General features: G+C 46.1%; 2 protein-coding genes and 1 non-coding gene across 5 annotated transcripts in view; all 3 read right to left on the bottom strand.

Annotated features, from left to right (window-relative positions):
• LOC107140330 (maestro heat-like repeat-containing protein family member 7) overlaps positions 1–18,190 on the bottom strand; it is a 45,862-nt gene extending 27,672 nt beyond the window's left edge. Inside the window, exons 1-11 of the mRNA XM_048809017.1 lie at positions 18,109–18,190; positions 15,004–15,068; positions 14,444–14,566; positions 14,246–14,325; positions 13,748–13,877; positions 13,064–13,150; positions 8,868–8,975; positions 8,240–8,375; positions 7,408–7,496; positions 5,561–5,710; positions 1,854–2,008 (exon numbers count right to left, since the gene is read on the bottom strand). Of these exons, the coding sequence (XP_048664974.1) occupies positions 1,854–2,008; positions 5,561–5,710; positions 7,408–7,496; positions 8,240–8,375; positions 8,868–8,975; positions 13,064–13,150; positions 13,748–13,877; positions 14,246–14,325; positions 14,444–14,566; positions 15,004–15,068; positions 18,109–18,190 (1,205 nt within the window). The remainder of the gene's footprint in view (positions 1–1,853; positions 2,009–5,560; positions 5,711–7,407; positions 7,497–8,239; positions 8,376–8,867; positions 8,976–13,063; positions 13,151–13,747; positions 13,878–14,245; positions 14,326–14,443; positions 14,567–15,003; positions 15,069–18,108) is intronic.
• On the bottom strand, positions 16,035–16,108 carry Trnaa-ugc. Its single transcript has one exon. It is a non-coding gene; the product is annotated as a tRNA-Ala (tRNA).
• A 606-nt stretch (positions 18,191–18,796) lies between the features above and the next one.
• Positions 18,797–24,146, bottom strand: part of Inava (innate immunity activator) — a 21,525-nt gene continuing 16,175 nt past the window's right edge. For all 3 annotated transcript variants that reach the window (XM_048809617.1, XM_048809618.1, XM_015483808.2), the window contains 2 exons: positions 21,937–22,615; positions 18,797–20,595 (listed from right to left, as the gene is read on the bottom strand). In XM_048809617.1, coding sequence (XP_048665574.1) covers positions 20,503–20,595; positions 21,937–22,615 — 772 coding nt within the window. In that variant the 3' untranslated portion in view covers positions 18,797–20,502. The remainder of the gene's footprint in view (positions 20,596–21,936; positions 22,616–24,146) is intronic.

The raw sequence follows: 24,146 nt of genomic DNA, 5'->3' as shown, positions 1-24,146 counted from the left end.
GGGCTGGGGATGTGGCTCAAGCGGTAGCGCGCTCGCCTGGCATGCGTGCGGCCTGGGTTCGATCCTCAGCACCACATACAAAAAGATGATGTGTCCGCCGATAACTGAAAAATAAATATTAAAAAAATTCTCTCTCTCTCTCTCTCTCTCTCTCTCTCTCTCTCTCTCTCTCCCTCCCCCCTCTCTCTCTCCCCCTCTCTCTTTAAAAAAAAAAAAAAAGTATCATACTATATGGTGAAAAATTCTCTGTAAGATGGGGAAGAAGGCAAAGACGTCTACCCTCACTATTCTTACTTAGCATTTTTCTAGGAGTCATAGTTAGTGCAATAAAACAAGAAAAAAAATATAAACTGGAAAGAAAAAACTAAACATTCTCTCTATTTATAGGTGACATGATTTTCTATGTAGAATATCCCAATGAATCTACAAAAAAAGCTCCAACAACTAATAAGTTTAGCAAGATTGCAGGATATAAGGTCAATTTACAAAAATCAATGTTATTTATATATACTAGTAATAAACTATTGAAACATTTAAATATTATTTAATTGCTATTTACAGTTGCATAGAAAATACTTAGATATAAAACTAACATTCTTTTTTAAAAATACCTTCCTTCCTTCCCTCCTTCCTTCCTTCCTTCCTTTCTTCCTTCCTTCCTTTCTTCCTTTCTTCCTTTCTTGTGGTACTGAGGATCAAACCCAGCACCTTGCATGTGCTAGGAGAGCACTCTACCACTGAGCCACAACCCCAGCCCTAGAACTAACATTCTTAATTAACATTTATTTGCAAGATATATATGCTGAAAAATACAAAGGAGGGATGAGAGAAATTTTTAAAATGTAAATGGAGAGACACATTCATGGATCATAGACTTAATATTATAAATATGACAATTTTCCTCATATTTATCAAAATACAACACAATCTCTTTCAAAAAATACCACCAATATTTTTTAAAACAAATAATAATACCGTATAAATTACAAAATTTAGATGGAAAAACAATTTTAGAAAAGAGTAACAAAATTGGAGAATTTATACTACTTGATTCCAAGACTTAAGATATAAACTGGATTGATCTATGAAACAAAAGTGAGAGCTCATAAATAGACCTACACAAATATAGTCAAGTGATTTTTGATGGAAGTACAAAAGCAACTCAATGGAGAAAGGTTAGTGTCTTCAACAAGTGGTGCTAGAACAATCAGACAGCTATGTACAACAAACTGAATCTCAACCCATTCCTAACACTTTATAAGAAAAAACTAACAATGAATCATAAACATAAAACACGGAAGTATAAAATTTCTAGAAGAAAACATGGGAGGAAATCTCTGTGACCTTAAATATGACCAATACAGGGAGAAGAAGATAAATTGGACTTTACCATATTAAAAAAATATATACTCTTAAGAGAATAAGAAGATAATCCACAAAATGGGGAAAATGTTTGAAAACTTATGTCTCTGACCAAAGGCTTGCATGCAGAATACAAAAAGAACTCTCAATAAGAAAACAAACTAATCTATTAGATTAGAATAAATAAATAATTTAATTTTTTTAAAAAGTTGAGAAATGGGTAAAGGACCTGAGCACAGTGGTACAGCCTATAATCCCAGCAGCTCAGGAGGCTGAGGCAGGGGAATTGTGAGTTCAAACCCAGCCTCAGCAACTTAGTGAGGCCCTAAGCAACTCAGTGAGATTCTTTCTCTAAATAAAATATAAAAAAGTCTGGGGGTGTGGCTCTGGTTGAGCACCTCTGGGTTCAATCCCTGGTACCAAAAAGAGAGAGGAGGTGGGAAATAGGTAAAAGATGTGAACATTTGAACACTGCAGTGAATGACACTTACTTTTGTGACTCATCCATAATCTTAAACAGCGTCAGGATAACCTCATCAGTGTAGGACTGGACCAGCAGATAAAGGATCCTCCTGATGGTGCTTTGGGTGGTGGACTCTGTGATGTGGTACATGTGGAAGTAAATGTACTTGATGATTTCCGACACCTGAAATGATAGGAAAGGAGGTTCTTTCTGAACGCACACCGCCAGTTCGGTGCAGGCACCCGCACAGGGTGTGGGACTGCACACAACATGTACATAGAGTGGAGAGAGGATGTCACTGTCCTGCTGCACTCTGCCCTGGACCACCTGATCCCTTTGAATTTAAGAGGAGCAAATAGCAGCCAGGGAAAGATGACCTTGACCTCATTTGGAAGCCATATCATGAAGAAAGAAGGATGAGGCTGAGGGTGAGTGACTTGGAGAAAGGAAGTCAGATTTTTGCCTTCAAAAATCTAAGGACTATTAAGGAGGAAGGGAAGGGTAGTCCTTGCAGTTTACTGGTGTGTGGCACAGAGGCAGCTTCATAGTGAACGGTATGGACCCTGGACTCACCATACCCCTTGAATTTGAATTTCATCTCTGAACTTACCGGGGAACCTCAGGCTGGGTTTTCATCCTCCCTGCAATTCATGTCCTCAGAAAATAAGAACAATTTTACCTACCTAAGTGGTTCTGAGTTAACACTTCTAAAGTGGTTGGAATAGTACCTGTCACATAATAGCTGCTCAATAAACTTCCGTTACTAAGGCTCATCGCCTCTTTGAGCTGTCCCCATTTCTGAAAGTGAAACCATTACTTCCTCACAAACCTGTTGTAAGGATTAATAAAGTAGCATGTAAATGAGGCTAGCACAGTGCTTGGCACCTCGTATTAGTGAAATCTGAATATTAACTGAATTCTTCAAAACCCCAGTAGGCAAAGTTAGGACAGGGATTGCAAACTATGGGCGTGTAGATTTCAGTTCACCAAAAGATAGAACTTCTTAAAAGCAACTCACCCTTATACCCTGTTGATGAGAACATAAATTGATACAGCTTTGTGACAAATAGTATGGAAGGGCCTCAAAAAATTAAAAATAAGACTACCAGATGGCCCAGCAGTCCCTTTACTGGGTCTACAACCAAAGAGAATCCAGTCAATTTGTTGAAGAGACATCTGTACCCCCATGTCCATGGCAACACTATTCCTAATAACCAAGATATGGAAACAACTGTGTGTTTCAACAGAAGAAGGAGTAAAGAAAATGTGGTGTACACATTCCATGGAATACTATCCAGTCAACAAAGAAGGAACTTCACCATTTGAACTTCATGGGTGAACTTGGAGGACATTACGCTAAGGGGAAAAAGCCAGACGAACACTACGTTATCTCCCTTACATGTGGAATATGAAACACTGAACTCACAGAAGCAGAGAAGAGAATGGTGGTTGCCAGGGGCTGGGGCGGGGGTGAGGGTGGGGGAAAGATGTTGGTCATAGGGAACAAAATTTCATTTAAGAGAAATAAAAGTGCAGTGTATCTGTTATAGAACACGGTGACTAGTTAATAATAATGTATTACATACTAAAAAATGCTAAGGGAATAGATGTTAAATGTTCTCATCCAAAAAAAAAAAAGTATGTGAATTAATGGGAGTTATCTCCAAAGTTCAAGTTCTCATAGATAGTAGGCTATCTATGGGTAGGTAATCAGCTTGAGTTAGCCATTCTCCAATGTATATATATCAAAACATCATGAGCTGGGCATGGTGCACACACCTGTAATTGCAGCAGCTCAGGGAGACTGAGGTAGGAGAATCACAAGTTCAAGGTCAGCCTCAGCAACTTAGCGAGGTCCTAAGCAACTTAGTGAGACCTTATCTCAAAATAAAAAATAAAATAGTCTGGGGATGTGTTAGAGTCTGTAAACAAGTCTGGATGGCGCCTGGCATTTTGCCAGAGGGAGTGGTTTGTGAAGTAATGCCAGCGAGCCATTAAGTGTGGAGATTCCTTATTGGTTGACTGTTGTATCTAGTTTATGTTAATTAAGATAAGCTGTGTGGAATGGATAATTACCCCTCCTGTCCTACAATAAACGGCTTCCACTCCTGCTGTATCAATCTACACAAGTTGTTCGTCACCCCCCGGTTATTTTGCTGCAGCCGGACTGCGGCAGGGATGTGGCTCAGTGGTTAAGTGCCCCTGAGTTCAATTCCAGTATACACCCCCCACACACAAAAAAATCATGTTGCATACCATAAACATATATAATTTTATCAAATAAAAATAATTAATATTTTTTAAAAATAAGTAGTTTGCAATAAATGAGCTACAATTTAAAGTAATGAGCTTATCGATACTGCTTTCAGCAGAGTCTGGCTGCTCATGGGCCAGCGGGCTCTACAAGGGATTCCAAGAGTCCGGCAGGAGTCGGAGTTGACCTGGGGTGTCCACCCTAAGGACTCATCAGTAGTCTGTACTGACTTTAGGCCTGGAAAGTACACAGGCTGAGATCCAGAAACTGCTAACAGGAACTGCCATGGAAGTGTCATGAGCTGCAGAGAGGTGTGGGTTGGGCCATTTAAATGACAGTGAATCCTCAGTAGAACAGAGGAAAGGAACCAGAGGGTGGGAGGTGAGGAGGGAGGGGGAAGTGCTGGGGAGGGATTATAGTGTGTGTATGTACGAATATGTAATGACAAATCCCGTTATTATTTACAACTATAATGCACCAATAAAATTTAAAAAAAGTGGAGAGGGCTGGAAATATAGCTCAGTTGGTAGAGTGCTTGCCTCGTATGTACAAGGACCTGGGTTCAATCCTCAGCACCACAAAAAAAAAAAAAGTGGAAAAAAGAAAACACACATAATGAATGACAATACCTCCATCAGTCCCTAAGATTGTTTTAAATCTCAGTAAAACAAAGGGGTCTTTTTATTTCACTTCACATTCATGTCAGTGTCTCGTAAGTTTATACACACACACACACACACACACACACACACGTGGTCCTGGATATGATAGTTCAATTTGACGATGGCATGAAAGTGATTTACATTCAGTAGAAACCGTACTTTGAATGTTGAATGTTCCTCTTTTCCTGAGATAGTGATATGGGAAATGCTACCCTTTCCTGATGCTGGTCAATAGCAGCAAGCTGCAGCCATCAGTCAGCCAATCAGCCACCAGGTCATAAAGGGACACAATCAACACTCCACAGTGCACTGTGGTGCTAAGCCAGGATGTTCTGAATGGATTAAATGCATTTTGGACTTTTAGCATTTTAAATTTATGATGGGCTTATGGGAATATATTCCCATTGTCATTTGAGGAATACCTGTATATATCTACTCCTGTCCTTGACCCTGTATATTCTCCCATCTGGGTGAAGAAGCCATCTACAAACCTAACCCATGAACACTGTCAGGAAGCAGATGGGATGCCTGAGGTCCCTTGTGGTCCTAAGAGCTCAGAGAAGTCTTATGCTATAACTTTGACTCGATTCTTCCCTTCCTGGTAGAAGTTCAGGCCTGATGGTCACCTCTTGCCACTGAAAAATCCCTTTTGTACAACTGCAAACTAGTCTTCATTTAGTCTTTTCCCCTTTGGGTTAAAGGATTGAGATTCCTTCAACTCAAGCTGGTAGAAAATAAAACAGACAAAGTCCCAAAACAGCACAGAAAGGAAGAATCCTTAAATAGACCTTGAATCATTAAGTCCAGCAGAGATGCTACCTTCCCAATTTCTGGAATACTGTACTTCAGGATCATCTTTAACACCTTGGAGGCTGCGAGGATGTCTTGCCTGTTGGTGCTGATCATGGCCTCCAGGGCCACCATGATCACATCGGCTCTCTCCATGGGAGTCAGGTATTTCCTAAAGAACTGAAGGAAAACAGCTGTCTTTACAGTGCCAGGATCTCACTCTGGGATTGCCCCAAAGCCTCTGGCCTCCAGAAAGGCCTGCCAACCAGGGTCCAGTGGAGGTAGGCCCTCACCTGTGTCTGGCTATTCTGTGGTGTAAGGTCAAGCTCCAGAATGCCACCCTCTTTGAGTCCCTGGGAAGAAACACTGCTCCAGACAATGTGGTGCAGAGGACAATGCCAAAGGCATTTCTATTTTGAATTTGGAATGCAATTGGTAAACAAGTCTATAGGAAATGAATTCTGACCTCTGGGGAGTTTACCCAAGCAAAGATAACTCTTACCTAAAGCAACCAGGCCTCTTGTCTCTGATTCTACACATCCATGTGAAGGTCATTTTCACCCAAACAATAGTGGTGCCAACTAACTCTGTGCCTGGTTCTATTGCCGGGAGCTGAGAGTGACTAAGAACAGGACACTGAGGCCTTTGGCCTCAAGGGATTGAGCATCAGTCAGAACGAGCAAAAGAGGCAGTTTCAGGGCAGTGTGAGAAATGGGGGGCACTGAAGCTAGACTGAGCAGGTTAGAGAAGGTTTCCTGGAGTCCATATCAGTGGGGAAAGTTCCAGACAGAGGGAACAGAATGTGCAAAGGAGTTGTATGGAGAGGAAATCTATCCAACTACTGTGTCCTTCTCAGGAACCTGAGCCAGGTGGAGAAGGAGAATTGAGACAGGATGAGGCAGGACGGTTAAAGCAGGCACCAGCTCCGGAGGAATGTCAGACTTTAGTAAGTACGATAGGAAGTTAGTGCATAGTCCAAGGGGAATAACATGATGCAGTTTGTATTTTAGAAATAGTTTTCTGAGTGTAGCATAGGAAATGGTGTGATGGGGTGTGGCTGGAAACAGGGGCAATAGGTAAGTAAGAGGCTGCGTCAATGACCCAGGGAAGAGATGCAGGTGGACTAAATCAGAATAGCCAGGGTGCAGCTGGGCAGAGGGAGTAGATTTGAGAGCTGTGCAGGAGGCAGATCTGGATGTGGAGAGCACGAGAGGAGAGAACAAAGGACTGTTCTCCTGGATTTCTGGCTGGAATGACTTGAATGACTGAACCTGAGGACATCGTGCCTAAGACAATCAATACACCCTTGCTGAGGAACAGAGCTAAAGCCAGGCCACAAGTCAAGGCACTTGGAGACAATCTGCAGGTGGAATCTGCCAGGTTGGTGATGCTTTTTTTTTTTTTTTTGGTACCCAGGATTGAACCCAGGGGCACTTAACCCCTGAGCCACATCTCCAGCCCTTTTTTTCATATTTCACTTAGAAACAGGGTCTCACTGAGTTGATTAGGGCCTCACTAAGTTGCTGGGGCTGGCTTTGAACTCATGATCCTCCTGCCTCAGCCTCTGGAGCCACTGGGATTACAGGCATGAACCATTGCGCCCTTCCGAGATAATGCTTCTTTTTAGACACTCGACTTATGACCTCAAACTTCAGTCGACTCTAGTGCAGCTAGGGGACTGGGCCTTATGCCTCCAGCCTGTCTGTGAGAACTGTTCTCACTGTCTGTGAGAACTTGAACTTTGCAGACACTCCCATCTGTGGGGGATGACTCCTCAGCGGCCCACCCAGGCTCTCTATAAGCTCTCCCCAAGACTCCTGTTCCTTGTGGACATGTCCCTCCTAAACATCCCATGCAGAGCAGAAAGTGAAGATTACCAAGGTGAGGTCCTGCAGGCTGGTCATCCACTCCCCACGGAAATTCTTCTGTAAGTCCCTCAGGACAATCTCTATCTTCTGCTTTACACCTTCAATCAAAAATGGCAATTAAGGGGGGCAGTCCCTTAACAGGGAAAAAGCAAGACAAACTCTCCTGTTGTCCCTCCAAGCCTCAGAGAGAGGAACAGAGTTAAATGGGGGAAATAACATTTGTCCAACACAATGAGAGAGTTCTCTAGCACCAAGCCGGCGAGTGGAGGGAGAAGGTGGCTGGGGACTCAATGTGGTCCACTCTCAGCCACTGCTCCTGCACATGCGGGAATGTGGACCGCTCCCACTCCTGTGTGCTGAGCAAAGTGCTCCCCTACCGAATCACAAGAAGCCAGGTCCTGAAACTCTTTTGGGGAGATTTTGCAAATTCCCTTGGCACTTCCGTGTATGTATCTGTATCTCTAGCATTCGTAGGGCAGAGAGGGGCTAGACTAAGGATCCTAAATTTGTTCCTTGAGAAAGGGTGCCTATTTTCTGAATCTCTTGCCTAGCAGTAGGGATGAGACAACCAGGAAATTCTGAGAATCCAAGAGGTCCCATAGGCGGCTGGCTGCAAGTTTAGGACATCAGCAACAGGACTGAAGCTCATCCAGACAGTTTCCAGATCTACTTGTAATGGTTTCCTGGTCTCAGGGCCATGTGGCATATTTACTCCAACACCTCTGCATGAGGAAACTGCCTTTTGCCGGGTGCCTGACCGAACATGGGCACACGCTCAACATGGCTTGCTGCTGACTCTTGTTACTCAGTGGGTCCCCACAGCTGCAGTCAGGTGGCTTACCTCTCTGAAGCGCAAGGATTTTGAACAAGTAATGCAATGCCTCTGACGCCTCCATGCTGATCTCTTGGTTGGAGTTCACGCACATGAGGCCCAGGATGCCCATCAGCTTCCCGCTCATGGAGAACAGCGTCATATGCTGCCAGGAAGAAGAAACTGGTTACCTCCCCACCATCCAGAAAGAAGCCTCTCCCTACCAGGACCCACCCAGCCTACCTTCCCCTCCTCATCACTAATCCATTCACTTGTATGTGCGCCCTCCCATCCCTAGCTCCACACTCTGTCCTGGCCAAGAAAAACCTTTGTAATCATCACCCAGGTAAGGGACAGCCAGAGGCCCAAGCGCATTAGTCAGTGAGCAGCTGGGTCCCCAAACCAGCTATCTAGGTCAAGGTCCCCCACAAGGCCAAGATGTGGCTGGTTAAGTGGGTTCAGGGCAAACCAGACAAAGAAGTGACTTGTTTCACTGTAATAGTAAAGGCACTAATGCAAAAAAAAAAAAAAGGCACGAGGCACTCTGACTGCCAGCTCTCTGGTTACCCCCTGATGAGCCCTGGGCTCAATCAGGTGCCACACAGGCAGAGAAGCAGGGCCCCCTGTGTCTGCCTCATACCCTACTCCAAGCACTCACCAACACTTCAGGGAAATTGCAAATAAATCTTTGCAACCGGGAAATAGTGCCCAAGGCCCGGGTCTGCTCGTGCACTTTGTCTGACAATGTTACCCAAGGTAGGATGATCTGGATAGGAACAAAGAGACAGGTCAACATCTCCATGGGAGTGCTGCTCCCTGCCTTCCTTGTCTTGAGACCACATCCATGACTGCCAAAAGACAAAGGGAGCTGTGGCAGGTGCAAGAGTGCACAGACCCATGAACTTGGCAAAGCAAGGGTATGTTTAAGGGTCTCTGGAACTTCACCATCACCTTCTGAGTCTCCTCCTACAGGGATGTTTAAAAACAGCCACACCTTCAAGGTCGAATTACAAAGCCGAGTGAGAGGGGAAAAGGTGGGGAGGTGGTGTTCTCTCAGAAGCATATCTATGCAAACCCCACCTACTGGGCCAGGGGCAGGAGTGGGGTGGTCTCTGAAGGATAAGATTCAGAGTCACGATTTTTTTGGACACTAATAACAATAGAGACAGAGGTAAGTATTTTATAGAAAGTAACTTGCTTGGTGCAAACTTTTGGAAAAGTGTGTCCTGTATCATAGCTGCATGACAGGGGCCTTTCTCTTTCTTCTTTCTTCTTTCATAGACCAAAAGAAGAAGAGAAAGGAGAAGAAGAAGAGGAGGAGGAAGAAGAAGAAAGAGGGGGAGGGTAGGGGAAAGAGGAAGGAAAAAGAGAAAGTAAAGTGAACCACCATTCATACCAAACATCCAATAAAAAATTAATTCAGAATTAATCACAGATGCTAACTTAAGGTCTAAAATTATAAGCTTTTAGAAGAAAAGAGACCTTAGATAAGGCAAGTTCTCTTGAGAGACCTTAGATAAGGCAAAAATTTATTAGATAACACCTCAAAATCATAACCATATAAGAAAAAACTAACAATATGAGCTTCATCTAAATGAAGATGGAGCCGGGCACAGTGGCGCATACCTGTAATCCCTGCAGCTCAGGACACTGAGGCAGGAGGATCACGAGTTCAAAGCCAGCCTCAGCAACTTAGTGAGGCCCTAAGCAACTCAGCAAGACCCTGTCTCTAAATAAAATATAAAAAGGGCTTGGGGATGTGCATAGCGCTTAAGTGCCCCTGGGTTCAATCCCTGGTACCAAAAATAAAAAGAAGAAGGGCTGCTTTTCGAAGGGCAGTTAAGCAAAGAAGGCAAGCCACAAAATGGGAGGGAATGTCTGCAAATCACATATCTGACAAAAGATTTATGACCAGAATACATAAAGTACTTTCAAAATTCAAACATTAAAAACAACCCAGTAGGGGCTGGGGATCTGGCTCAAGTGGTGATGCGCTTGCCTGGCATGCGCGGGGCGCTGGGTTCGATCCTCAGCACCACATAAAATAAAATTTAAACTGAAAAAAAAAAAAAAACAGGAAAGAGCCCAGCATGGTAGCACTTGCCTATTGTCCCAGGCTGAAGTGGGAGGATCCCTAGAATCTAGCTAGGAGTTAGAGACCAGTCTGGACAACATATCAAGACCCTATCTCAAAATACAAACAAGTCAACAGAACACAAAGAGATACTAATATGCATCAAGGCCGTGTGCAATTGGGTACTCCCATGATTCCAGCAGATAGGGAGACTGAGGCAAGAGGATCACAAGTTCACAGCCAGTCTTGACAACTTAGTAAGACTGTCTCAAAATAAAAAATAAAAAAGTCTGAGAATGTGGCTCATTGGCTAAGAATCCCTGGGTTCAATCCTCTGTACTATTAAAAAAAAAAAAGGAATGAACTCTTTTTAAAAAAATACTTTTTAGTTGTAAATACCTTTATTTTATTTGTTTATTTATTTTTATGCCGTGCCAGGTATCAAACCCAGTGCCTCACTCATGCTAGGCAAGCGCTCTACCACTGAACCACAATCCCACCCACTCCTACTCACCCCCTGGAACCAACTCTTTTTTTTTTTTATAATTTTTTTTTTGAGAGAGAGAGAATTTTAATATTTATTTTTTAGTACTCGGCGGACACAACATCTTTGTCTGTATGTGGTGCCGAGGATCGAACCCGGGTCGCACGCATGCCAGGCGAGCGCGCTACCACTTGAGACACATCCCCAGCCCATGGAACCAACTCTTGATACACATAACAAGATAGATAAATCTCAAGCACGTTATGAGATGAAAATGAAAGAAGACAGATTCAAGAGGTGACATCCTGTATAATTCTATTCAGAGGCTTTTATAGAAAGGCAAAACTACAGAGACAAAACAGAGGCTGAGGTTAGGGAATTGACTACAAAATGTCTTGGGAGCCAGGTGCCATGGAACTCTCCTATAATCCTGTCAACCCAGGAGGCTGAGGCAGGAAGACTGCAAATTTGAGACCAGCCTGGGCAAATTAGCAAGACCTTGATACAAAACAAAATGGTAGAGTGCCCCTGGGTTCAATCCCTGGTACAAAAAAAAAAAAAGTCATGAGGGATTCAGGGGTGCTTTACAGCTTGATTATGGTTGTGGTTACATGACTATATTTCTCAAAATCTGCAGAATTCCACACTGAAAAAAGATTATTATTATTATTATTATTATTATTATTATTATACTGGATGTAAATTAAAAGATGAAAAAATGAAGAATAAAAATGAAGGTTATGGGCTGGGGCTGTAGCTCAGTGGCAAAGCACTTGCCTAGCTCATGTGAGGCACTGGGTTCCATCCTTAGCAACACATTAAAAAAATAAATAAATAAACAATAAAATAAAGGCATGTTGTCCATCTACAAATACAGGAAAAAAATTTTTTAATGAAGTTCCTTAGGGAACAAAAATATGTAGCCCTCAAATATTTTGCAAAAATGACCCTCTTTCTAATCCTGCCATGCAAAATCAACCATGAAATAAATGATACACATTATGCTATTATGTAATTTTGTAGAAAAAAAATTATGTCTATAATACATATGTACATGATTTTTTTAAAGAATTACCTCAAAGTAGTGAATATAATTCAATTCAAATTTGGCTATATATGAAAATAATCTATTTCATCATTTAAATTTCGTTTATCAAGATAAATCTATTTCCCCCAATATTTTCTATGAAATGTTAGAAATGGTTTCATGTGGTTCTTTTTTTTTTTCTTCCCTTCCAGTGCTAGGGATCAAACCCAGGGTCTCACACATGTCAGGTAATTGTTCTACCACTGAGCTACACCTCCATGTCTCAAGGGCAGCTTTTGCAGGGTACCATTTATCTCTGGAGACTGAGAACCTCAATAATGGGTCCCTTGAGGACCCCACCCTGACCAGGACCAGAGCTCAGCATCTCCATCCCCCAGGAACTCCAAGAATAACAGAGCATTTGTTATTACACTTGCAGGAATGGTTGCCTAGGAAGCACAAAAATGCTTCTCAACAAATATACTAGAAATGATGCATTCCAAAGAACTATGTCACTCTCCCAAATATAGATCAATTCCCCCTCTGGATACAACTCAGGTCAAGGTCTTTTTGTAAGATAGCTGGACAGTTTGTCTTTTTATTTGTAGTCACATGTAATGTTTTATGCAAAATTACTTAATCCTAATTGATTACCATCTTGTCCACGAAAGTTGGTTTCCAGTGACTCTTGACTATTTCTCCAACTCAAGCCCACCCTCAGGAGATGGTGACTTGTGATAACTAAGAGCATTTGAAAAGATCTAAAGACAGTTAAAGAAGAGCTCTGTAGTACTTTGTGTTCCCTGGAGACACTACACTAAAAACTTAGCCCGGATCCAGAAGGTAGCCAGGATCCGTGAGCACTGAGGTCTTTTCCATGAGGCAGTTACAGTTACTGCACTGGCCGGGGGGTGGGGGTGGGGCATGGGGATGAGGGGACAGACATAACGAGACATTAAAAAAGATTAAAGCCCAGCAAGGATATAAATGGTATAACTAGTAAAGTTCCAGTGCGCCCAATTCTGGAGGGAAACAGGTCCTCATCCTAGTGACTGTGGTTCTCAAAACACCATCCTCAGAACAGTACGTTGCGGGGAGACAGAGGAATTTGTCCTCAAGCCACACTTAGGCATGCTGAGGTTTGAGAAGGTATGATCTTTGGACTAGAGAGACATCCAGATTCTCATCAGATTCCTCTCTTTTGCTCCCAAACACACAGACCTAGAAACAACGTAGGATTTGGTTTGCCCTGTTTCGATAGCCACTTACCTCCAGGAAGTTTTGCAATATGAGCATGTCAGGCTTCATATTGTCCATCACGAGAGCTTGCATCATGTCATCTAAGGCCTGGACAGTCTGACAAATGAGGAGACATGGGTATGCACAGGAGAAAGGAAGGGGGTGCCAGCTCACCTTTGCACTCCAGGGACGTTCTCACACCCAGTTACTCTCCCATCTTCCCTGATGTTGACCTTTCTTGGCCCCACTGAAGACAAGGCCAGGCCCAGCCTACATGGCAGGCCAAACAGTGAAATGTAGGCATTGGGCAGGCCTCTCCAACAGACAGCCCCCATAGGATTCTTACCATTACAGACCCCTTCTGTTAGATTGAGTTACTTCTGTTTTTAAAACCAGAAATCCTTGGGAAGATTTGGCAATCTACCGGCCAGTTATGGTATAGAATCTTGGGTTTTATTATCAGACTGTCTCCTCCTAAGATGGAGGATGTCAAGTGAGCTCTTATGAGAGAGAACGTGACTAGCATGGGATCCCAGGCCACTCCCTGGGAAGAAGTGAGGGTAAGGCAGGCAGCCCTTGATCTGAGCATCATTATCACCAAGCCACCGTGGGCTCTATGGTCAGGAAGGCCAGGGAGCTAAGAGTACAGGAGGTGACCACAAAGACAACATCCTTTCATGGACATCTCCAGCAGGAGGCCACGGTGGGGATTACCTGGAGGTAGAGACTAGCACTCTCCTTTCGGTCTAGGCTGGGCATGATGAGTGGCAAAGGGAACACCCTGGAGATGCAAGCATTGGCCAGGTCCAGCTTCTGGGCTAAGTAGAATGACGGATTCAGCTGGCTGGTGGGATAGGTGGGGAAAGACAAGGTCACAATCCTGTTAGAGACTGGGTCATGTCTGCAGGACCCTCTGGGAAAACCTACTCTGAGGCTCTCTCTAAGGTACAGGAAAAGAGTGGACTACTTTTCAATGACCCCCTTACCAGGAAAGAAGGGTCCTGGTTGTTGGGGACATCCCTAGACTGTCTTCATATAGTAAAATCAAAGAACAGTCCCACCATCCCCAAAGGCCAGCCAAAGTGGTAACCGTGGGGCCCTGCCACCCACGGCCACAAAATCAATTTCCCAAGACTTGTCCTTCTTCCCAATCCAAGCGTTCTCAACATCAGAGCCCTCAGGGCCATGTGAGAGTGACAGCCGGGGAGGAACCTCAAGGCCACAGTGCAGAGCATTGCTTTCTGACGCACGAAGTTGTCCAAGGTCTCTATGGGTTCTTCCAGGATCAATGACTAGAAGGGCCAGGAAGAAACAAGAATTCCCCTCAGAGAGGGATACCAGTTGGTGGGCCTGTCCTGTCATCCTCCACCCTGGATGACCAAATCCCAGAAGAGGTAGGGTCCTTCTTACCTCAATTTTCCTGGCCAGGATGTTTTTGGGAAAGTAGTTGTTTATATTGCTGTCTGCCTGGACATGCACAGCACCACTCAAAGTCTCCACAGCACTGAGGAAATTCAGTTTGTCGAACAAGGACTAGGAGAGAATATAGAGACTCCCACCAATAAGCCAGTCACCTGCAGCCCTTGGCCCATGCTCTGCCCTCACACCCAGCCCAGACTCATATCTAGTAAGCCAAATGATAGAGTGCACCCCTGATTTCCTCAGCACCGTGTCCCACAGCCTGCACAGGTGCTCACCAATGTCCTGTCTCCTCTGTATCTCTCTGGGGACAGTGGAGCTAGGGGTCTATAAGAAAGATCCATCCTACAGGATGGGAGCTCAAGGCCAGAGCCCCAGCACCTGTGTCTAATGGCCTGGCCATCAAGATTACCCCAGACCAAGAGGCACCGAGGACTAGATTTCAGGAGGCTTCCAAGTCAGGACTAGTCCTCAAAACCCAAGGAAGCACGAGTCCTCATTTTTTCCTACTCTTGACCTCAATTCTCAAAAAGTTCCAGAGAATTCCTTACCATATTCTCCTGTCCTAGACATTCCTGTATCAACTGATAGGCTTCTTTTTCTGATTCACGCAACCCTGAAAAAGGATGTAGTCGAGAGGAGGTTAGCTGATTGTGTCAGGAGGGCTAGGAAGGCAGAGCCATCCTCCCCCAATCCTTCACCAAGAAGGCTCAGAAACCACCAAGCTGGAATGGGTCCCCATCCCAGAGCCTGCTTCTCAGGTATGAGCATGCACAGCTCCACTCATGTGACCCTCAGAAGCCAAGGTGAAAGGCACCCAGATGGGGGTTCAAGAGATTTTTTTGCATCACACATAGCCAGGGATGAAAGACTATGGGGAAGGGAGAGAACTTTAAGTCACCCCCCAGTGGTCACAAATTTCTGGGGCTGATGACCTAGACTGGCTTTGAAATTCCTAGTCATGAATGGTCTTAAAACCCTGAGTAAACCTTGGAGTCTCCCTCTTCAACTAGGGTGGTATAGCCTAGCAGTGACCATGGCAAAGACACAGAGGTTGAGATGGAGGATAGGAAAAGAGCCTGTCCACCCCAAGTGGAGTCAGAAGAACAAAGGTGACAGCAGTACTGGGACCCAAAGCAATATTGGCAACTGACCTGGATTCACGCTGTGGTCCTTCTTCATGACCCAGCAGACAAAGAGCCTCCTGGGATAGGGTTTGAAGCCAAAGCCCAAGAGCTAAACACAACCACTCTAGTATCACACTGCTTTGATACATCAAAGCTCAGCTCTTTGACTTCATTAAACTCTCTCCACTTTAGTTTCCTCATTTGAACGATGGGAAAGATGACAGTACCTATTTTCATGTGGAATTAAATATATCAATGTATGTAAGGAGTGATCTTCAGTGAATTAAATTCCCCCAAGGAGACCAATTAGGAGACTGTGAAAGTAACCCAGAGGAGAGATCCATGTGGTTCACACCAGGGGTCAGAATTCTGTATCTAATTTAAAGATCGATATGAATAGCTGATGGACCAGATGTATAAGAGAAAGACAGAAGTCAAGGGTGTTTGTTGTTTGTTTGTGGTACTGGGGATTGAACCCAGGGCCTTGTGCATGCAAGGCAAGCACTCTACCAACTGAGCTATATCCCCAGCCCATTTTTTTTTTTAACCTGAGAAACTTGAAAGATTTTCTATTGATGTAGGGAGCAGATCTCGGCTGGGTAGTCAAGGCAGGGGTTCAGTTTGGAACATGTTAATTTTGAGAGGCCTACTAGGCACCAAAGTGCAGACATTAATAGGCACTTGGATTTATGAACCTGGAATTCAGGGACTGAATATCTGGTTTATAAATATCATGAGTTAGGGGGCTGTTGGCATAGAGGTGGTATCTAAGGATCTGTTCTGGCTCTCCTCATGAGCACCTGTCGGCCAGGTGGGTTTTCACCCAAAGTCTCAGACAACACATGGAGGCAAACCTGAAAAAGGGATAGGCCTGCAGAGATTAGAGCTATGGAAAAGGACATTAAGTGACATTTCAAACAAGGGCCAAGCAAGAAGCACCACTTTTAAGCGGCTGCAGTTATCTGAGAGACAGCCTCACCTGATATGTCTGGCTTCCAAGAGTCCTGTAAAAACGATGACTCAAAGGTTACTCTGGTTGATTTTCACCTGCTGTGATGTGGATTCATCTGCACGCACGGGCAGCAGCAACTAGAGATGCAGCGTCTGCACTTGAAGGTGAAGCCACAGGAGGCAGCCTGGTCATTTATGGGAAAAGGAATTGGCTGAGCAGTGCCCATGCTGGGTACCTCTGCCAGGTTCTCCTTTCTTTCCTATGGGAAGATCTAGGACCCTCTGGAGAGCCCTGATTCATCCCTACATGCCCAGTAGCCTTCCATTCAGGGATCTCCCTGCATGGAAAAATCTGCCTCAGGGGAGATTCCAGCTCATCTTAACCATCCCTCTGCCTCTGGGAGTCTTAAGGTAAAATCCAGAAGCCCCTCCTCTTAAAGACTTCTGTCCCCAAGTTCATAATCCCACTTCTGCCCTATGGGAGGGGAGCAGAAGTTCCCCACAGGTGGTCTGCCCCTCTCAGACATGACCCAGGGAAATCTGACTGTGAACCAAGAATAAACTATTGCTCAATTGGGTCCCTAAACTGGCACAACCCATGGCTGGCTGCTACTTTTAGGAGAGCCTTGCTAGTGTCAGGTGTGGCGGCACATGCCTGCAACCCCAGTGACTGCAGAGGCTGAGGCAAGAGGATTGCAAGTTCGAGGCTGGCCTCAGTAACTTAGTGGGACCCTGTCTCAAAATAAAAAATAAAAAAGGTTGGGGATGGAGCTCAGTGACAGAGCAAGCCGAGTTCAATCTTCAGTGAAGGGGGAAAAAAAAAGCTTTGCTGTGGGGCCCTCCCTTGTCTCTATTAGTCCACAGCCTTTTAGGGGCGGGGAGGGATTTAACCCAGGGGTGCTTAGCCACTGAGCCACATCCTCAGTCCTTTTTAATAACTTATTTAGAGACAGGGTCTCACTGAATTGCTAAGTGCCTCACTAAGTTGCTGAGGCTGGCTTTGAACTCACAATCCTCCTGCCTCAGCCTCCCAAACTGCTGGGATTACAGGCATGTGCCACCACACTCAGCTCTTTTAAGGGTCTTGCTGGGGAGCTGCCTCCTCACACAGATCATCCCTGAGAACTTCCTGATAGTCAAAATCTCCCTGAGCCTAACTTATAACAATTGTCTAGAATACAAAATCAAGGGCTGAGAATGCAGCTCAGTGGTAGAGGTCTTGCCTAGCATGTGTGAGGCCCTTATTTAATTCCCAGCATAGCAAAATAAGCAAATAAAATACAAAATCAAGTGCCCCCAACCCCCATCATCCAAGATGTTCGGCTCTGAGATCAGAATGCCCACAACTCCTCCAGAGACCTGGGAGCTATCTACCCTCCCAGCCTGCCAACCTCCCACATGGGGCACCCCAGGCCTAAGTGAGCTGGGCCCCTAAAACCCACAAATTCTCATGGTCTCCAGGGCCAAGCACCCAGGATTGGGCTAGAGTCATCTCTGCCCACAGCCATCTGCCTAGCCCTTCGTGCCCTGCCCTTCAATGGCTGTGGAAAGGGACAGGCAAGCAGAGACCGCTTTTACCTGACACTGGGCACCTCAGATCATGGGCACAGGCTTCTTCCAGGTACTGTGGCTCCAGGGGGCGCTGTGCTCCCAGATCCATGGCGGCCCCTACAGGGCAACCTCAGAAGTGATCCCAGTTGGAGCTCCCACCCCCACCTTTGTGGTCCCCTGGTGGAGGGAGACCTGTGGACACTTTGGTGAGAAGGGGCTTGTGGAGAGCCCTTCCTCACCACCCTGGGAAGGCATGTTCCAGTCACAGGGAAGTGGATATTTCTCAGAGGCTTCTGCTCTGGGCAGCCAAGAGTATCAGAACAGCCTGGAAGAGCTGGAAACTTGGCCACATTCATCTCTAACCATTTCCTACCCTGCCTAGCTCAAGCCAGACCTGAGGCTGTCACAAAGCCAGATCCTTATTGAGGAAGTGACTCTAGAGCCCAGATCCTCAGGGCCCAGAGCAAAACTTCGAAGCTTTGACAAGGGTTGTGCTGGCTGCCCTCCTGTCAGTCACAGAAGCAGTGTGTGAACTTTCCTTTCACCCCACCCATCCCATCCACTCCCCAGGGACCTGGTCAGACCAGCTGGAGAGGCCAGGCAACTTAGCCACCTTGGGCAGACACTCTGGGAGACTTGGGTACAGCCTGTGTTCAGGAAATTCAGCATACACACACACACACAAAAAAAAAAAAAAACAAAAAACACCTTCATCCTCAGTAGAGCCAATCACAAAGCACAGACTTTATTGATGTATTTGGCACTAAAACCCATACAGTTCCAGCCCTGCAGCTGAGGACAGGCCACTTTGCACTGCATCAGAGGTTTTATGAAGGACCAATAAGTTACTATCAAGGATGCTCAGAGGTCTCCTAGCTCAGCCTGGGAAGCTCAAGGCTTCAGGGAAGACACAGGGAGGTGCAGGGGAGAGGGGGTAAGCTATACATTGGAGAAAGGGGCTAGGGACAAGCCAACGTAGGGCATTCAAACATAATGGGGGGAAGTGGACCCCAAGGTAGGGACAACAGCAGGATGCACTAAGAGCACAGGAAGAACTGCTTTGTGTGTTCCCCCACATTCCTATGATGGCCATCCTCATTTGTCCCTAAGCAGCTCAGCACCCTTGTGCAATCTGCTACACCAGTTTCTCCTGTGGGAGAACTGCACCTTTGGGGTTGGGCATCAAAGTTCTTGGAGTCTTTTGCTATAATCACAGTCCCTGTTCCAAGCCAGGGAACTCGCGGGGGAGCATTCTGTGCAGGAGAAACAGAAATGCAGCTCCTCTGCCCCTCCCCCCTTCCAGTTGCTTTCTTATTGAGGCAAGATGTGTACCTGGGTATCCAACCAGACAGCAAAGGAGGCCCTCGGATGAGAACTCAGGGACTGTCAGTGGTCTTAAGCTCAGGCAGCTACCAGGATCTCTCTGTCTCAGCAACTGGGTCAATTTATCAATGTTCTCTCAACAATCCAGCATCTCCCATGTGTGTACAGAGACTCCCAAAACAGAAGCAAAGCTGCCTGGTCCTGAATGTGCCCCAAAAGTGGTGTCTTTCCATAAAGATTTGTAAACAGGTATTGGTTTCTGGGACTATGATGAAAAGATGAGAGAGGGAGGAGTGGGACAGCAGCTCTGTTGATGTCCTGTTGATGTCCAGGAGTGATTGTTCCGGGGTGAGCTGGTCCTCACCAACCACCAGAGCAGGCCAGCCCCCAGCCTCGCCTCTCATGCTACAATCTGATACAGCCGAAAATTTAAGGCTCAGAGGTCAGGGAGCCAAGGGCATAAAGTGAGGATAGTGACTGGGGTCCCTAAAGGAGATTTATGGGATCAGGAAAATTGTAGGATCCAGGAAGACAAAACTCCATCAGGATATACCGACCTTTCACGGGCCATTCGGTGTGCATCACAGAGCACATTATAAAGGGAGAAGGAGTCTCCCAGTTTATGGTTACCCAGAGACCTGGAAAACTAGGGAAAGTCCTGTACACAAGCCTGTGCCGTGTCCAGCCTCCAGCAATAAGGGGAACAGGAGGGCCAGAAACTGTTTCTTCTCAGAAACAGGGCACAGATCATTTGAGGACTCCGCAAAGTGGCCCTCTCTGCCACTTGTCTTGCATAAGGAGACAAATTCTATCAGCAGACAGGCAAGGTCTTAAGTCCAAGAGGCTAGACTATGGGGGCTAAAGCATCATCATATTACAGGGACCTTGATGACAAATCACAGATATAAATCCTTAGGTCAGAGCGTCTGAAAAAACTTGTGTAAAAAAAAAAAAAGAAAGAAAGGTCTCAGCTCCAGGTCATCGGCCTGCGATGGGGGTGGGGGAGCTGGAGGAGGCACTCAAGGGTTAGGGGTCACAGCCCCAGCTCCGCCACAGAAAAAGTCTTTTCCAGCGGTGGCCGAGGCATTCAGAGCACAGCTACACCTGGCTGATGATCTCTCCATTCTCAGGGACGAAGACTTGCACAGGGGCCCCCTCAGGCGATCTCCGGAGCACACACACTGTGGGCACCTGCCAGGGGAAGGAAGAAAGGACAAGTGGGTGTGAAGCACGTGGAAGTGTCAGGACATCAACTCCCATTACAGCATCCTATCCCTTGAGGACACAGACCAGGGGCTGCCTCCTCAGGAGGCTCTATATTTCCCAGGAACCACTCTTTACCCATTTGCCACTCCAGGTTCCTTTGGAGTGTGACTGGCACCCTGACCTCCTCCTTTGCCCTTTCCTGAGCTCACTTTTCATCACCCTCCCTGTCTGGCAGGTTGGGATGGGCCAGGCCTAGCCAAGGACATGTCTGAACTTGCAGGAATGGAACAGCCCATCAGCAGGAGGGTGCAGTCTGGGACTGGGCCAGGGTACTACCCAACCTGGGATAGCAGCTGCAGCCCAAAGAACTGGTGATGGGGAGGTGCACGCAGCTGTGCTGCTGGGAATCTGGGGTCTCAAAGAAGCGGCACATCCCCTGCAGAGCCCTTGGTACCAGGGAGGGAGCATAAAGAAAGGATTCATGCATACTATGCCACTTCCAGAATGAAGAAACTGGGTCCATGGAGAGCAAGATTGCTCTCAGACCGATATCAGCATGTTCTCACCTATATACAGCCCCCTGACCTGGTCCTTGGCCTCTGAGAGGCCCAGATAACACTGTCACTTATCTGATATTAGCTGTGCATTGCCCTAATCATTTTGGTCTCTAAACTGTCCTATGAGATAAGGTGTTTTTTGTTTTTTTGTTTTTTTTTTTTTTTTAAATTACTCCCATCTTCCAGAGGAAGAAACAAAGGCTCAAAGGGGTTAAGTAATCTGTTCAACCATATAGCTTGTAAATAGTGGGACTGGAATTTGAGCCTGGTCGTCTAGCTAGAGGGTCTCCACTCTTGACTCCACCAGCTTCTCAGAGTGCTGCGGTGAAGGGGAGTCAGGGAGGAACTTGATGTCAGGCAATCACAGGTTCCAGTTTCCACAAACTCATTTCCAGACTCTTCCTTTGTCCCAGGTCCTCAAGTCGGGACTTTTCAGGGGCTAATTTGGCTTAGACTTTTGATTCCAAAGAAGCTTATCTGCTTTGTGGATCATCTGTGGAGCCATTAGGGGGGAAAAAGGCCTCAGTTATCTTGCGGGATCATCGTTAAGCGGTGTGTGCTCTGGAGCTAGAAGTGGCAGGCAAAATTAGCAGGCGCCGCAGGGAAGCGGAGTGTCTTCCAAAGCCAAGAGGAAATGTTTTTCTTTAGGGCCTGATCCTCCCAGCTGGGAATCACCTCGCCACTAGGCAGCTAGTTGGATTTTCCATTCTTGGACCCGTTAGAAGGCAGCCCTTCCCTGCCAGCCGCCCCTCGGGCCTCAGGTCCATACCTGTGCCCGGGGCACCAGGGCTCGCCCGAAGCCCTCTCTCCCGGGGGGCAGGCTCCGGACCCGGAAAGCCCCTTGGCGGTCCAGCGACTGGGGGCGACTGTTCCGGAGGCGAGCCCGCTCATGCCACCACTTGAGCTCCTCGGAGACGGCGGCCTTGCTGAGCCCGCGGCCTGCGGGGCTGTCCTTCAGGGAGGGCGTGCGCACGATGCGGCTGTGGGAGGGCACCAGGCGCTGGTAGCGCAGCGGCGCGCCCTCCTCCTCGTAAGCAGGCCCCAGGGCGGCGCGACACAGCTCCCACTCGCCCGGCGGCAGGTGGCCCTCGGTCACCATCACATACCGCCCTGCCGCCAAGTAGCCAGGGGGCAGCAGCAGCTTGGGGTAGTGGGTGGCCAGCTCTCTGCCACAGGCCGGGCCCCACCCGTGGTGGCGGGGTGGCTCAGGTAGACAGAGAGGCCTAACAAAGATGTCAGGGCTGCTGCTGCCCAGAGAGGCGGGGTGGGAGATGCTGGAGACATCAGAGCCACTGTCTTCGGAGCAGGAGTGACAGGCGGGGTGGGGCAGCGGGGGCTTGCTCGGGGAGAAGCAGGAATCTGGCACCGTCACAGTGTAGTGAGTGGGGCGGCGGCGAGGAAAGGCGCTGCGACCTCGGCCCTCCGCACCTGCGCGGAAGGAATCCACCCTGGAAAGGGAGAGGGAGGTGCCATGAGGTGGGGCTGGGGTAGGGGTAGTGAGGAGTTGCACTGCAAGGATAATTAAAAACGGGAAGGCATTTGCTACACCATTCTAAGGCCAGAGCAGTGGGCACATGCAAGGTCTCAAGTCAACCATCTTCAGAGTAAGTAAAAGAACTGCCTCCTAGCCTGATAGGCACATACTGCATATTCCTTCACATTGCTCCTGTGCCCTCCACACACCTGTAAAATGTAAAGTATGGTGTCTTCCCAACCTTTTCCACTCAAGCCAAATTAATACAGCTGTTCTTTAGTATCTGTGGGGATTGGTTCCAGGACACCCATTCAGCTTCCCACCACCCTGTGAATACCCAAATCCACGAATGCTCACGTTCCTTATATAAAATGTTGTAGCATTTGCATATAACCTATTTGAAGTATACATTCTCCTGTACACTTTAAACCATCTCTAGAGTACTTAAAATACCCAATACAGTGTTGATGCTGTGTAAATAGTTCCTGAGAGTTGTTGTCCCACAACACTCGGTCCAGGTTGCCTGATAAGCACACTTTAGATGCTTTGATGGTGCCTCAGGCCCTCAGGTGGGGTGGCTAATGCTGCCTGTCAGAACTCAGGCACTGAAACTTACCAGGTAACAAGGTGACTTGGAAAGTAGAATACAATCAATTATTATTCTTCCTATTCAATGTTTCAGAATTTGCCTACTTGCTCAAATTTATTTCCTAATTCCAAAATCAATAGATGTAGCATATTCATAATGATTTGGTGCATTCCCAGAATATAAAAAAATTTGAGTTGCTTTTTTTTGGGGGGGGAGGGGGGTACTGAACCCGGGGCACTTTATCACTGAGCTACATCCCCAGTCTCTCTCTCTCTCTCTCTCTCTCTCTCTCTCTCTCTCTCTCTTTCTTTCTTTCTTTTTTCATGAGAGAGGGTCACAAAAGGTTGCTGAGATTGGCCTCAAACTTCTGATCCTCCTGTCTCAGCTTCCTGAGTTACTGGGATTAGAGGTGTGGTGCCACTGTGCCTAGCTAAAAAAAAATTGGAGTTGTTTTAAGGGCACCTTCCCAGCTAAGGATGAATAAAGCCATGCTCTGCATTCTGGCTTTAGCTCTCAGACTAACCAAGGGTCCTATCCATGATATTATTTAGTGAACTTTTTTTGGCAAACTTTTGGTTGATGATTTTACTATTTAAAATGGGCCCACAAATACTGTTAAACTGTGTCTACAGTTTCTAAGCACAAGAAGGCTGCTTTGTGGAGAAATGAAGTATGCTACAGAAGCTTCATTCAGATATGCAATTATAATGCCACAGATCATGAATTCAGTGTTAATCAAATATATTAAATAAGCTGTCTTTAAACAGAAACTCACACAAAACAAGGATATACATACACATATATATGTATCATATGAATATATAAGTGTGTATGTATATATATGTATGTGTATATATATGTGTACATATATATATTATATATATATATATATATATATATATATATATATAATATA

The sequence above is a fragment of the Marmota marmota genome, unplaced genomic scaffold (assembly GCF_001458135.2).
Source record: "Marmota marmota marmota unplaced genomic scaffold, marMar, whole genome shotgun sequence".
NCBI lineage: Eukaryota > Metazoa > Chordata > Mammalia > Rodentia > Sciuridae > Marmota > Marmota marmota.
The sequence above is the reverse complement of the archived record's forward strand: the minus strand, read 5'-3'. Positions and strand labels throughout refer to the sequence as shown.